Here is a 15,833-nt window from a genome sequence, read left to right as displayed (position 1 = left end):
AGTGCTTGCTACTCAGATATCTCGGCAGGCCCATCAAAAGTGAATGGAGTGTTAATGCACCTCCGCAACTAGCGCTCCATTCAGTCTCTTCCTCACTGCGGGGTTGCAGAAACCGCACAGTGAGAAGGACGGTGGCCACGGGACACCCGTTCTCAAGATCTGTGGTGAAACGCCCACTGATCAACATGCTATCCCCTATCCTGTGGATATATGGTTTAGATAAAAATGTTTCCACTTACCAGCTTTGCATAACCTCGATGGTCCAGAATAAGGTTCTCTGGTTTGAGATCCCTATAAATAATCCCTTTGGAATGCAGATAAGCAAAGGCCTCAACTACGCAAGCCGTATAAAACCTTGTCGTAGAGTCTTCAAACGAACCTCTGGAGGAAATAGCATACGGTCAAACATATCTCCTGTTCTATGAATATATACAATATATAGATATGTAATAATAATCACAGTCACAATGTAAAGAAGACTTTCACATTCAACGCCGTTGCTGTTGAATGACCTTAGTGCAGCAGCGCTGACTGCCTAAGGTGTCAACACAATTCAGTACAATGATCAAATACTATGCAATGAAAAAATAATTATGCAATGGGAAATAATACAGTGAAAAGTATCTTTACCATCTGCCAGCATGCTATAGACATATATAATAATGGTAACATTTGCATATATATCTCTTTTCTTTTACAGAGGGTTTCCACCCCAAAAATAAAAAAGGTAAATCAGAAGTTATAATAGCAGCTAAAGTTTAGTAATTATGTGGACCCTATTTACAAAGATGCTGCCCCTTCTCTATTTGATGCGGCAGCAACTTTTCAAAAATGAACAGGAAGTGAAGCCATATTGGTTGTCATCTTTGAATTAGCTTCTCATTTAATGCTTTTTTATTGTGCTAATATGTTAACACCCTATACATGGCACTCTAACAATACACTACCCAAAATATGTTCCCTGCAATACTCAGGGACCAAAAAAGTGATACTTCTGTATATAACCAGGGGCTTGTTGGATAGAGAGATAATTATCTTATAAAAATTGCTCCCCACATATAAATATGCCACTATGATGCTTTCAACATCATACTAGATTATTCTGTATGTAACAGCGTCCTATTGTGACTCCCCTTCATATAACACTGGGGAAAGGATCTTGGAGCAGCAAGTCCATTAGACTCCAAGACAACTTATGCAAAATTATATCTAGATGGTATACAATGTCTGACCAAGCCCATCTTTATTACCTCCCTAGCCCAAATACTTGCTGGAGGTGCAACCAAAACCCTGGCTCGTACATCCAGATCTGGTGGACATGCCCCTTTAATAAACCATACTGGGATTCAGTTCTCAAAATCTCAAGCCAGTCATGCTAGTTAAGTGATTGTACACCCCCCAAAACACTTTGCCTTAACCTGCTATTAGACAATTACAACAAACTAATTAACAAACTCCTGCCTTTCCAGCTGGCTGGAGCTACATTACTAATCCATATCCACTGAAGGACATTAGAAAGCTCACAGAGATGGTTAATTAAGGTGGACCAAGTATACCGAAGCAGGATAGTGCAAACCACCGTTTTTTTCCCATAGCCATGTATGGATGTGAAAGCTGGACTGCGAAAAAAGCTGATCGAAGGAGGATTGATGTGTTTGAGCTGTGCTGCTGGCGAAAGCTGCTGCGTATGCCCTGGATGGTGAGAGTAACAAATAGAGAAGTCCTGAATCGTATATATATCTCTGGAGGGGAAGATGACCGGACTCAGACTGACGTATTTTGGCCATGTAATGCGAGCAGAATCTCTAGAAAAATCTATAATGCTTGGACAGATCAGTGACAAAAGAAGACCTGGCTGCAAAAGAACACAATGACTGATATTGCCAAAGCTGATACTGGCATGGATACCACATAACTGAAAGAAGCAGGGCAAGACCGAAAATCATGGAAGAAGCCTTTAGGGTCGTGAATGACTAAACAGCTAACAACAACAATTATACCTATAGCCTCATGATCATCCAGCTTTTATAAACAACTATTGGACCCTTGGTGGAAATTCTGCTTTTTCTCTCCTTGACCACTGACTGCTCTGGAAAACTATTAGCCATTAGAAATTGACTTCAACCCTTGTAATACTATGCTCTGCATCATCCTTACACCCCCCCTTCTCAAATCGCCTTTACTCCTCTCTCCATTCTCTTATTTAAGCTTTGGTACCCAGGTGACTATTGTAGTTGTATTCACTGATCCAAAGCATTCAAATTTTGTTCGTTGTTTAGTTTCTACATGCAGAAATCCGTCTCGCTCAGCCTTCGTTCACTAGTGATGATCATTCATGTGTAAAACCACAGGAACAGTGATCGTTGGGATGACCTGTTGGGCATCTGCAGCCGACAAGTTGTCCCATGTAAAGAAGCCCTTACCTGACTTGTCATATAGAATAAACTGTGAAATGGTCATCAAAGTGGACATTTAATTTTATGACTTTTATTATAGTTACATTCACAATGTCTTATAATATACTTATGCAAATCACATAGCTTAGGAGGGCAACTTGTCACACTATTCATCTGCTATAAAATCAAAAGGCTTGCTAATGACAATGTAACTGGGCAGTTGACGACATGTGATTAGTTCCCAGAAGCCTACTACATATCCATGCAGGACTTGAAAATCCAAGTGCAACTACAATATACTCCACTATCTCAGCTATGAGGGGGGTCTAGAAATTTGAGGTTACTAATTATTCAAGTGTTTAAATAATGCATAAAAGTGCTACAGACAAGTAAATGTAATGGTATAGATGAAGCAACATGACATAAGAGTAAAGAAAGGCATAAAAATACAAAATGGAGCACACCCATCAATTGCTTGTGTGTTAACCAGTATGTACAGAAAGCATAGGGCAATGTCTTTTCTCTCGCAGTGAAGAGAAGTTATTGAAATTCATCGCCTCAGGACATTTCAGTTTAAGGCCCTTCTACACACAAAGATAATCTTTCAAACGACTGAAAGAGTTAGCGATCTATTTGCATAAAGTGTTAATGGCCATTAACACTTTATCATCTTCATTTGCATGTAAAAGGGCCCCTATGAGTTGTTTGCAGATCCCTGTTTGCGTTTAAACACAGGCCCAGCTGTGCAAATAGCTGCCACATATTGCATTGTTCTTTCCAGGCTAGCGTAAACATGCCATGGGGAGAACAGTGTGTGGTCTATTGAAAGATAAATGTGTTTGCTTTATCTTTCAGTGGCTGAAAAACGTTAAAATCATTGTTCAAACGAAAAGTGCACGATGACCGCGTTTACATGTGACGATTATCGCTCATTTTTGGCCGTTTTGAGTGATACTCATTGCGTGTAAAGGGGGCTTTAGTTCTGATCAGCTCAGGATTGTAGATCAGCCTGCATACATGCTGGTCATACGACACAATAAGAACAGACATAGCGAAATAAAGTTCATACTTATACACATTTTGAGTTACTCCTGGTGTTGTTTTGCTGCTCATTTGTAGTCATACGATAGTAATTGATGGGGAAAAGAGCAAAATGCAAAGAAAAGTAATGTAATTCCTTCAAGCACAAGAAGCAGATATTACATTGCCATCGGGCACAGACACAGGAATATATCCACATTTCAAATCACATTCTGATATTTTGCCATTGCTGGAGCAATGGTTGTAAAGTATCAGATCAGGATACACAAACAGAGTATTCCGACCCTTATATCACTGCAACAGAAGACTTCAGATGGTTATATCTGTCGGGTGAAAGCTCTTTTATCTGATGGCTAACTCTCTTAACAGTGCCATACGGTTCTTCTCCAGTGGGGAAAGGAGAATGATACATTTTCTCTCCCACAGTAACAAAGGATACTTTTACGTTCAAGCCGGATGCCAAAAATACCTCTTCTCCATTGGACGTAAAAATAGTCCAAAAAGCTATTAGATAACTCAGAAGAAAGTTATTATAAACAAAATTAAAAACAAGGGGGAAAAGAAATCTCACCCTATCTTACTAATATGGGAAAATCCTGCCTAAAAGCAAGGTGATTGCCCTGAGGAGGGCGGCCCTACAACCAGGACCTGGGGGCTACCTAGACTGTCTCTAGATGGAAAAGGAGATGACAATTGAAAGATGTTAATAAAAATCATCACAGCAGTACTGAAAAGCAGGTGTTACACCAAAATAATAGATAAGAACACCAGGGACTTCTTTGAGTGTAAGATGGTACCACAAGAATATGGATCAGACCAGAGCTCCATCATTAAGATTAACCGATGCCCTGTGAAAAGAGGAGCTGAAATATATAATCTATACTAATAGCAGATTGGCCAGCTGGGGACAACACCTTCCCTCCAGCCAATCAGATCCCATTGCAGCAGATGGATGTGGACTTTCCAACTATTCAAGGTCAAATAACATGGCACATGTGCCAGCACCATTGTCACATGGGCCGAGCTCACGTTATGATGCTAGCCTGGACCCGCTTCCGTGTTGTGACTATTTCACCACGATATTGTCAAGGCCAGTGTACCGTGACAGATCCAACATCTTTCGACTGGTGATCTGGAGTCTCCAATACATGTTGTTTCTTCATGTTCTGGTTTACTGCCTCTAGTTGACCAGTACAGCAAGGCAATGATAAAAATGAAATAACATGTCACCTTATAATTGTCATGTGTTTTGCTATTAACATGAAGAGTAGAGTAATTATTATGAGATTAAGTGGTCGTACAATGCCAGGCATTTTTTGAAATATATCAGAATGTGTGACATATGCCACATTTCTGTGAAACTACTAGACATCATCTGTTCCATCACGGAACACTTCATTGATAGACATTGTTAAATTCAGGCCAGCTTTTGTGTATTGGCTATGCAAGGCCAACACATGTTAGATATATATTTCCCAAATCCCCATATTTTGGTGAGAATGACATGTAATGGAGAAGGAGGTAAGAATCAGCCAGTTGGATTTCAACTGCCCAATATTTTGTTCTCGGGAGATAAGCCGCTTCCAGAGTCGTCTGACAATGACTTTTTCTGCTCTCTACATTCATGACAAATGTATGCTCAGCCATGCTTTTGTGCATAACGTTTCCAAAGTTGGACATGATAATTGATTGTGAAGACATCAAACATGGTCCTTGATTTCTGTGGAAAGCCACAGCACTATTATTTTCTACTACACTTCCATAATTACAAATTACAAGTTTGAAGTTTAAGCTACCACAAAATAAAATAGGATAACATTGTAACCCATGCTGAATTATGGGCCAATACAATCCGAGAAGTCCAGAGTTGTTGGTTGCAATTCTTCATAAAATACCTGAATTTTAGCTTTATACCCATAACCCATAACCTGGGTACAATCTGACTACATACCTGTCCCTGAGAATAGTCCAAAGCTCTCCACCTAGACAGGCTTCCATCAACATGTATAAATACTTGCTGTCCTTAAAAGTTCTGTATAACCTGTAATAGGGAACATTATGTTATCCAGTTATTCAGTCTATTCGAGACAACCCTCAAAGAACTGTATCAGTGGGAACATTGCATTGACCTGACATTTTGCCTGCATTCATTACAAGACTGACTTTTGCCTGCAAGGCGAACACAGTTGTAGAGAAAAAGCTTCATCTTCTATTGCTATTTAGGACTAAAATTAAATGGAAAGTTGCCCCAATGTTCTGCTGATCACTAGCCATTAATTCTGGAGTCATGCTGTAGTATCATATAGTCACACATCTTACCTCACAATGAAGTCAGAATGAGCACTTTGCATTATTTGTTTCTCTGATCGAATGTGTTCCTGTTGCCTTGTGTCCACTATGTGACGCTTTTTAAGGATCTTCATTGCAAATGTTTTGGATTCTTCACTTTTTAACTGTACCTATGAGGAGTAACATAGCATTAAGGTATCGGTAAATTCTAAGCCCATTCATATTTTATGTAGAGAGCTAGAGAATTAAAAAGTACATGCTCCGAAATCTGTTAACATTTAAGTATTAGCAGACAGACCAAGACTGACTCACATTGGCTGTTTTATACAGTAATGTATATAATAATCTTAGTAACACTGCAGTGGGACCAATTATAATCTGCTTTAGGCCGCCTGCAGACGAGCGGGTCGGATCCGGCAGCGAGAATTCTCGCCGCGCGATCCGACCCGAGTGCCTGCAGGGACGAGCGCGTACTCACCCGCGCCTGGCGGCCCCGGCTCTTTCATGTGCCGGCTGCCGCGCAGCCGGCGCATGCGCAGACCGGAGCCGGCGGCCGGGTGAGTGCGTGCCCCGCAGAAAATTAGGACATGCCGCGGTTTGTTTGCCGCGCGAGATTTCGCGCGGCCAAACCGCGGCCGTCTGCATAGGAGTGCGTATTTCAATGCACTCCTATGCAAACTTTCAGCGGCGGAAATCCCGCGGGAAATCCCGCGGCGGGATTTCCGCTCGTGTGCAGGCGGCCTTACATAGTATATAATCTTATACAAGGTTTGTTCACTACCAACCACCTGGTCAAACTAATCTGAGCCATTTGGCGGGGTACTGGAATCTGTCCAGGGCAGTGCATTGAGGAACAGCTTGTAAGGTGCCCTTCTGAAGTCCTACAGAACATACTTGAGATGTATAAAGTAAGGTGACTCCATGTAATAAAACACCGCTGGGTAAATGGTCGTTAGAAACATAAAAATGCTTTTCTGGTAATTAATTCAAAACAAACACAAAAAGATGCTAGTTAAGTCGTACATATGAATAAGGATGACATACAGATTAGATGTATATTGGGTGAACCCACCAATCTTGGCCGGTCTCGCCGACCATCTAATGTGTATGGGGGCCTCTAGACTGTTCCCTGACAGCAGATGTTGGGGGAGATAAGGATTGAGCAGTTGGATTTCAATTGCCCATTCCTTTTGTTCTAAAGAAAATATAATGCCACATTCATTTTCCTCAACCCCAAATTAGGGTAGTTTAAAGGGGTTGTCCCGCGAAAGCAAGTGGGGTTATACACTTCTGTATGGCCATATTAAAGGGGTGGTCTCGCGAAACCAAGTGGGGTTATACACTTCCGTATGGCCATATTAAAGCACTTTGTAATATACATCGTGCATTAAATATGAGCCATACAGAAGTTATTCCACTTACCTGCTCCGTTGCTAGCGTCCTCGTCTCCATGGTTCCGTCTAAATTTGCTGGCAGCTTGCTTTTTTAGACGCGCTTGCGCAGTCCGGTCTTCTCCATTCAGCACGAGCCGCTTCAGTGTGCTCCCCGCTACAGCTCTTCTGCGCATGCGCAGACGAGCTGTCACTGCTCGGGAGCGCGCTGAAGCGGCCATTCTGCACCATCCTCTCTTAGAGGAAGGTGCAGAAACTGGAGCTGCCCAGCGGAGAAGACCAGCCCAGCCCAGCCCAGCAGCCCCGAGAAGCCTCCCAGGTAAGTGATGGGTCGGGGGGGGCTGCCGCTGCGCCGGGGGAGCTAGCGCTAGGCCGGGGGGGCTGTCGCTGCGATGGGGGGGGCTGTCGCTAGGCCGGGGGGGCTGTCGCTGCGATGGGGGGGGCTGTCGCTAGGCCGGGGGGGCTGTCGCTGCGCCGGGGGAGCTAGCGCTAGGCCGGGGGAGCTAGCGCTAGGCCGGGGGGGCTGTCGCTAGGCCGGGGGGGCTGTCGCTAGGCCGGGGGAGCTAGCGCTAGGCCGGGGGAGCTAGCGCTAGGCCGGGGGGGCTGTCGCTGCGCCGGGGGAGCTAGCGCTAGGCCGGGGGAGCTAGCGCTAGGCCGGGGGAGCTAGCGCTAGGCCGGGGGAGCTAGCGCTAGGCCGGGGGGGCTGTCGCTGCGATGGGGGGGGCTGTCGCTGCGCCGGGGGAGCTAGCGCTGGGGAGCCGGGGGCTAGCGCCGGTTACCTGCTGTCTGGTCGGCGGCTGCGATGCGTCCGGTTGCCATGGAGACACAGCTGGCGGCGTCTCGGGAGCGCGCACGTCGGGCTGCAGCGAGCGACTGGGAAAGAGCCGGCGGCCATCTTGAGGAAACTTTTATAACTTGCTGAAACGCTGGAACGGTAAGTACGAACCAGCTAGAAATGTCATTTACAGGGGGGCTTAGTAATGTGTGTTTAATGGGGGGGACTGGGCAAAAAAAAAAATTAACTGCTTCCTCGAGACATCTCCTTTAATGCACTTTGTAATGTACATCGTGCATTAATTATGAGCCATACAGAAGTTATTCACTTACCTGTTCCGTTGCTAGCGTCCTCGTCTCCATGATGCCGTCTAATTTCAGCGTCTAATCGCCCAATTAGACGCGCTTGCGCAGTCCGGTCTTCTCCCTGGTGAATGGGGCCGCTCGTGCCGGAGAGCTGGTCCTCGTAGCTCCGCCCCGTCACGTGTGCCGATTCCAGCCAATCAGGAGGCTGGAATCGGCAATGGACCGCACAGAGCCCATGGTGCACCATGGGAGAAGACCCGCTGTGCATCGTGGGTGAAGATCCCGGCGGCCATCTTGCTAAGGTAAGGAAGAAGTCGCCGCAGCGCGGGGATTCGGGTAAGTACTAAACGTTTGTTTTTTTTAACACATGCATTGGGTTTGTCTCGCGCCGAACGGGGGGCCTATTGAAAAAAAAAAAAAAACCGTTTCGGCGCGGGACAACCCCTTTAATTATTTTGAGGAAAAAAGAACCTTAAAGCTTATATTTAGTATTATGATTTGAGATTAGTATATCTTAAAAAACAGAGTTAAACAAAATCTAATGTGATATTCGTGTTTCTCAACCTAAAATTAGGGTAGTTTAACAATTTCCGAGAAAGGGAAAAATTTCAAAGTACATTTTGGTTGTCCAGTGTAATTATCGAATGCGTATGGGCAGCCGAAATGTTAGGTAAATACTACATACATGGGTGTAACTATAGGGGATGCGGTTGCACCCGGGCCCAGGAGCTTAGGGAGCCCATAAGGCCTCTCTTCTCCATATAGCAAGCCTAGTACTATGAATAAAGCATTATAGTTAGGGGCCCCGTTACAGATTTTGCATTGGGGCCCAGAAGCTTCAAGTTACACCTCTGATTACACATGAGTAAATACTAGGTCAGTAGGGTACATACTTAAATGGTAGATAAGTAATACACATCCGCATTGATGTGACCACATTAATATCAAGGATTTTTATAGATTTAGGCCGGTCTAGTATTGTTTGCACATGCTAATGAATTAACAATTGTGCAATAATTTGATTGTGAATTTCTGCATTACGCTGCTGTATAGGCAACAGGAATTACAGCCATTCTGTCAGTCATTGACCAGCATACATGGTGACAACTCTGTTGCACATGACAATTTAATACATTTTCATTAGACATGTATTAATACCATTTACATGGTAGGTTTCCATGTCGCTGTAAGCCCTGTCTTATGACTTTGGCTCAAATGTCCCTTGGCATTCATTCTAGCAGATAACATGGCTTAGTCACACACCAACCAAATCAGGGATAACCTTTGAAATTAGACACAAACAGGCTACCGAATCTATGTTTCACTAAACTACACTGTTTCTTGTTTCTTGTCCTGGAACTTATTTCTAAAATGGACAATGTCTTGGTTGCTTACATTAAGGATTTAATGGGAATTAACATCTCGAGAAAAGATATTACTGGTATTATCTAAAAAATACAATACAGTAGAAATGGAGCAATGTAAGTACAGAGATAAGTGCTGGTGCAAAATAAATAGGGCTTAGATACTATAGAAAAGTCAACAGTTCTCTAGCACAAATTGTGCCAGAAAACTGTCAAACATGCTTTGTGCCACATTTACTATATGATTTGAACCCTTTTTTGATGTGTCTGACAAAGGGACGTTCCTTTATAGAAAAGGGGTGTGGCCTAAATGCAACACTGTGCGCCAAGGATTGTTCAATTTTTGTTTTAAACCAAGCCAATTAAACGGTGGTGAAACGTTAGACTAGATGGTTTTAAAATTTGACAGACTTATCATTCAGCAGAGGTACTGCGGTAAATCTGGTGCACTTGAAGTATGTCAGCCATTCAATGAACCCAATTAATGGACCAGCTCTGCCTGTGATTGGCTGAACGCTGTGACCAATCACAGGCAGTGCTCAGCTGTCATTCAATGAATGGGTGAGCGCTGCCTGTAATTGGCTGAGCGCTCAGCCAATCAGACACAGCCCTTTCAGCAGGCAGGGATTTTAAATCCCCATCTGCTGAAAGAACTTCAATACAGTGACGGGACCCAAGCGGCTGAGCCCCGACAGTGGCAGACAGGTGAGTATATATATTTTTTTATTTTTAACACCAGATAGAAATAATTTTCAGGAAAGGGCTTATATTTAAAGCCCTTCCCTGAAAATCACTGCAGGGGTTGCTGGCAGTCTATTGCTTTTAATAGGGCTGACGGCAGCAGCCACGGCCCCATTGAAAGCAATGCTGCATGGACCTGCATTCACACGTGTTTGTACACGGATGTGGGTGCGCCGGTTTTGTGAGCACCTATGTACACACCAGCACACGCTCGTGTGACTGCACCATTAGTAAATAATCCCCATAGAGTTCATTTTCAATACTCTTCATTAAGGGCTCGTTCACATCAGCACTCAGGGTTCTGTTTCCCTGTAACATTTGGAGAGCAGAAAAATGTCACTTCTCGGCAAAACGGATCAGTCTCATGAAGTAGCCGAATTAACCCCATTAACTGTAATGGGGTACATTTGATTTCCAGACGAGCTTCTGGTTTATTATGGGATAAAATAGCACAGGATGCAGTGCTATTTAGTCTTGTGCTTAAACAGAATTCAGCGACAGAGGTTCCAAAAGGAACCTCCGATGCTGATGTCAACGAGTCCAAATTCCTTTTTCAAGAAACCTCGACAATTAAAAATCTGTCAACATCTAGAGGGACATCATGATATCATCATCATCATCTTTATTTACATAGCCCCAACATATTCCTCAAGACCTTACAAATCAGAAACTTCTTTCATTCATCAACTTGATGTTAGATATAGGGGTTACAACTGGGGGCGCCAGTGTCCGGTTGGTGCGGGCTGCTCGTCCAGGTGCTGCAGGGTCCCAGACTAGTGATTCTCCCACTCTGGTGATTGTATGCACGCCCATTCACTGGCCTGCCGCGCGGTGCTCGGGTCGGTGCGCACCGCCGGGGGGAGGCAGCTTTATGATTCCCCCGAGTGGTCATGTGACTTCTCCCCGCTCCTGTGGGCAGGGAGCTCTGTACATATACCTGGCTGGCCAAGACTCTGATTGCCAGTGTTTGGTTTAAGACTTGTCTGCAATATTTGACCTGACTGCTTTGTGTTTGACTTCGACCTTTAGTTTGACTCTGCCTCTGGTTTGCGCCCCTGTACTCCACACGTGACTTTCGGTTTGACCCTGCTTGTTTATGACTATTCTCTTGCCTGCTGCCTTTTGGCTTCCTGTCAGTTACACGATGCTCACCTGCCGGTCTCCCTGTCCCTCCTTCCTTGGGGTCCCTGTCACTAGTGCAGCGCAGGGACCGTCGCCCAGTTGTCGCCCTGGGGGGCAAGTAGGTAGGGACATGGGAGAAGGTTGGCGTAGGGATCCCCTGTCCATCTGCCCTGGCCAGCCCTAACACTTGAAAGTTAAAACCTAACCTAATAGAAGATGTCAAACTTAACCAAATATTGCATCAGTGGTTGGATCAAACTACCATATATCCATTGCTACCGTAGGTAACCCAACACAACACTGTCAGTATATATGCCCATTCTGTAACAAACAACAGTATTATTAAGCCTATTATCAGTTTCACATGAGTATTTTCATCAATTGCATCTTATATCAGTATTACATCATTATTATAGTTCACTTAAACTGATGTACTCTCTTCTAGGGAGGAAATTGAATGACATAAAACAGCCCCATGTAATGCGGATGCAACACTTATGATGCAATATTAATGACATGCTAATGCAGAACGGGTGACATAAATAAAACATGGATGCATTTGTATTTTGTACACTCTCCATAGTCTTCAATAGGTATATCCTATCCACAAAATGGATGAAAGTAGTTAACGCTGCATTCTTAAAATTGATATGTATTTTATATACTTACTTATTTGAATGGCCAGATACATTTTGTAGCTTAAAGGGGCAGATAAGTGTCTAAAAAAGTGTCCTCACCTCTTTTATGTCCCCCAGCCGGAAGCTCCGGCAGCGGTCAGTATTCATGTGACCGCAGCAGCCAATCACTGTTCTCAGCAGTCATGTCTGCATGTACAGCACATGAGCACTGAGGAAAGTAATTGGCTGCAACGGTGACGGAATAATGAATGGCATGTGATTGCTGCAGGAGTTTTTGGCATGGGCCGAAAGGGAGTGGTGGTGTTGGAGCATAACACTGATGAACATAACACTGATAGAAACGTAAGACTAGTTTTAAATGGGCTTTCCCATCTTATCAAGGGACAACATATCAATAGGATATGCCATCACAATGATTAAGGAATTTACCCCCTTCTAAGTTTACATTGCTCAATGTTGCTGCTGGCTGCTTGTTGACCAATGTGTCAATGTGCAAGGAAAGAATTTATCGGAGCACCAAAGGTTGGACCCCCATTGCTGATCAACTGAGGAGACATCCTAGCGATATGCCATCACTTCATAAGATGGGAAAACCCCTTTAAAAAGGTTTATGGGTTCAATCAAGGTAGCCATACTGTCATGTTCTTCAAGCTTAATGGCAGATGCCAGAATCGATAGACTAGACATCCATGATTGGCCCAGGACTAAGAAAAGAACTAATTTTGCTACATTTTTTCAACATTCAGCAACCCCTTTCTGTCTGCTTATAGTGTTGGAAGACAGAATCCATGAAAGTATATCCTAATAAAAACACACTCGATATTAAATTACTTGCAGCTAAATATACTATCTCAAAAGCTTTAGTAAGATCACAATTTGCTATCTTGTCTGACATTTTATATTTGGAAGATATTATTTATGTTTACAAGAGGGGGAATCACCCAAGCTAAGACTTTCAGGGTGAAATATTGAGCAAGTGTTACACGATGCCAAGGATTTCCCTTAGGGCATGTCTTTAAAAATAGAATGCCCACAAGTCTCTTTCAAGTCTTTAGCAAGATCCTACTTGAAACAAGATATTTTGGAACTGGAGATGCTATTTCTAGTGCCAACCCTGATTGAGCCCGCAAGGTTGCTAAATGCAGTATATTATTACAATTTACACGGAACTGTCACCTTCACTAAGAGAAGGCCACTATTTTGTGGGATACATCTACATGTAGCCTTTGAAATAATGGCTGATATCTTACAAGAGGTAACATGAATGGAAAATGTTAGCATGAAAGTCAAAAAGCATACCTCCGAATTTAAAATGTATGTTTTGTATAAATTTAATAGATTCCTAAGAGGATATGTCTCCTTCAAGGGTGAGATGTAAATAAAGAGACTAAAATAAAACAAGATAATATACAAGGAAACTAAAATAGAGGGAAACAAGGGAACTGACCCTAACCTACTGATAAGAGGAATCCCAACTTAAAACCAGAGTGCTCGCCCTGATCAGGGCAACCCAACATTAGGAACTAAGGTGACCATGGCTCTCCCTAGATGGTAGCAGGAAAAGTGGCAATAGTTAGATGTTACGCAAGCAAAGGGACCAGAAAATACAGACGTTTAGATCTGTCAACACTCCAGATAAATTATATCACTAAACAGACTTATCTGAACTGAGACGCTGTAGTGGACTTAAAAGCCTCTGACTGGACCAAATACACATTCAGACTGAGAGTATCCCTAGCATCCTCTGCGAGAAGCCAGAATAAATGTACACAAGCTAACACTGATTGGCCAGCAGGGATGTAGGCCTCCCAGACGACCAATCAATCCAAAGACCAGCAGAGAAGTGTCCCTGTCAATGTCCAACAATGATATGATAATGAGCCTCCACTGGTATGGGAATCTCACGGGCCAGGGTTGATGCCGTGACATAAACCTGGTCCTGATTCTCTGACATGCCCTATGAGCCGTGACACTTGCTCAGAAGTTTCATTCCTTGGCTGAGCAACAAGCTTGGTCCTTGTGGGACATGACCCGTACCTGTTTTCTCATGTATGAACTCTTAGATTTGAGCCTAACTTTGTCCTTACTATTCTTCCACATACCAATTTTGGTTCCATTCTTATTCAATCCCTATCCACTAGCAGTCTACTGTTGCTTTTGGGTGAAGACTCAGAGAGAAAAGTCAAATAGACAACTTAAGCAAAGAACGAACAATCTCCTAGGTCCATGGCCTTGCAATCTCTTGCTACTGGAGTCTCATTAGCCAGCTGTGTCCTAGACTATAACCCTAAACTAAGTCTAAGAGCAATGCAGCGGGTTCACGTTTTGTCTGACAGCCTATCTGTGACACACTATGCTGAAAACATACTGTATCTTGTGTTCAGTTGTAAAAAAATACGGCATGGAATCAAAACTCCTGCAATGTAGCAGGGACCAGAGGAGAAGGCAGAAGCGTTTTTTAACTATTTCTGTCTTCTCTCTTGCGGGCTACCTAGCACTCAATGAGCACTATGTAGTGAATAGAAAAAGCGGACGTCTCACTTTCACTATTCGATCCAATAATCAATTGACCACTGAGTGCCCCCTGCCATGGCAGAGCTGCAGGGTCACCCAGATTAGCTCTATTAGGGACTGAAAAAAATGTGAAAAAACATTGAAACAAAAACACCCTATTTGTTACGGGGAAAAAACGCAACAAAAATTATTTTGATAGCTGAAGAAAGTGTCGGACTGGGGTGTCTAGGGTCCACCAGTAAAATTAATTCTATGGGCCAACTGTACAACTACCTGCAAATATTGCCCAATTACCTGATCCCAATTCACAAATGCTGCATTCTCCATATCAATAGAAAAGTGATCGCATTGATGTACGGCCCTGTTTCCGCTGTACCAAGAACGAATCAGTAGACTAACTCTATTTACCCAACATGAATAGATCCTGTTTGACAAGCCAGGGGCAGGGAGCCCCCCTTGGCTCAGGGCCCATCAGGGGACTCGCCTGTTACCCCATAGGCCAGTCTGAGCCTTAATCGAAGCTGATATACTTACGTACAACACCACATGCGTAAAATCCCTAAAAAAATGTCTGGTCCTTTTGCACCGAATCACCCTGGTCCTTAAGGGGTTAATTCTCTTTAAGCCTATTAGACATCCTCTACAAACAGAAACTATATCCCCCGACCCTCTTAATAAAGTGATATTGTTTTGATAGCCCGGCCAACATATTATTAGCTCCCACACACTTTCTACATGTCTTTTCTAGTGGTCGATAAAGGGCTTCCCTTCCCTGCTGCACTTATGCTGCTGAGCATTGATTACAGCCGGGTGTCTCCTTCTGCATGGATGTCATATTTAGTGACAACTTGTCCTCTTCCCTTGGTGACAGTTGCTGTGTTTATACCACGCCGCATTGTTTAGCGGAGCTCCTGACATTCTCCAGCTGTACGACATACCAGAAACTCCTCCTGTGCAAACCCTGAGCACCACTATAAATCATGCTTATTACCTATTGACTCCACCGGCCTGGTCTTCAAAACTCCCAGTTCAATGCAATTTAATGCTTTTTCAGGTTTTTGCATATCATTCCTATGTAATTGTGGATGGTAAACTAACTATAGGGCATAGAACTATAGAAATCCCTTTGCAGGAATCAAGTGCATATTGTCTTTGATCAGTTTCTAGAATCCTATAGAAGCATGTAGCCACATATAAATACCGCAATGGGGTGCATAGGGTGCACCTGTAAAATCGATTCTTAAGGCCCACTGTACA

General features: G+C 43.5%; 1 protein-coding gene across 2 annotated transcripts in view; it reads right to left on the bottom strand.

Annotated features, from left to right (window-relative positions):
- PRKG1 (protein kinase cGMP-dependent 1) overlaps window positions 1-15,833 on the bottom strand; it is a 1,174,681-nt gene that overhangs the window by 14,008 nt on the left and 1,144,840 nt on the right. For both annotated transcript variants that reach the window (XM_066600777.1, XM_066600775.1), the window contains exons 11-13: window positions 5,757-5,896; window positions 5,389-5,478; window positions 240-381 (exon numbers count right to left, since the gene is read on the bottom strand). In XM_066600777.1, the coding sequence (XP_066456874.1) occupies window positions 240-381; window positions 5,389-5,478; window positions 5,757-5,896 (372 nt within the window). The remainder of the gene's footprint in view (window positions 1-239; window positions 382-5,388; window positions 5,479-5,756; window positions 5,897-15,833) is intronic.

The sequence above is a fragment of the Eleutherodactylus coqui genome, chromosome 4, assembly GCF_035609145.1.
Source record: "Eleutherodactylus coqui strain aEleCoq1 chromosome 4, aEleCoq1.hap1, whole genome shotgun sequence".
NCBI classification, from domain to species: domain Eukaryota; kingdom Metazoa; phylum Chordata; class Amphibia; order Anura; family Eleutherodactylidae; genus Eleutherodactylus; species Eleutherodactylus coqui.
Note: the sequence above shows the minus strand (reverse complement) of the source record. Positions and strands in the feature narration are given on the sequence as shown.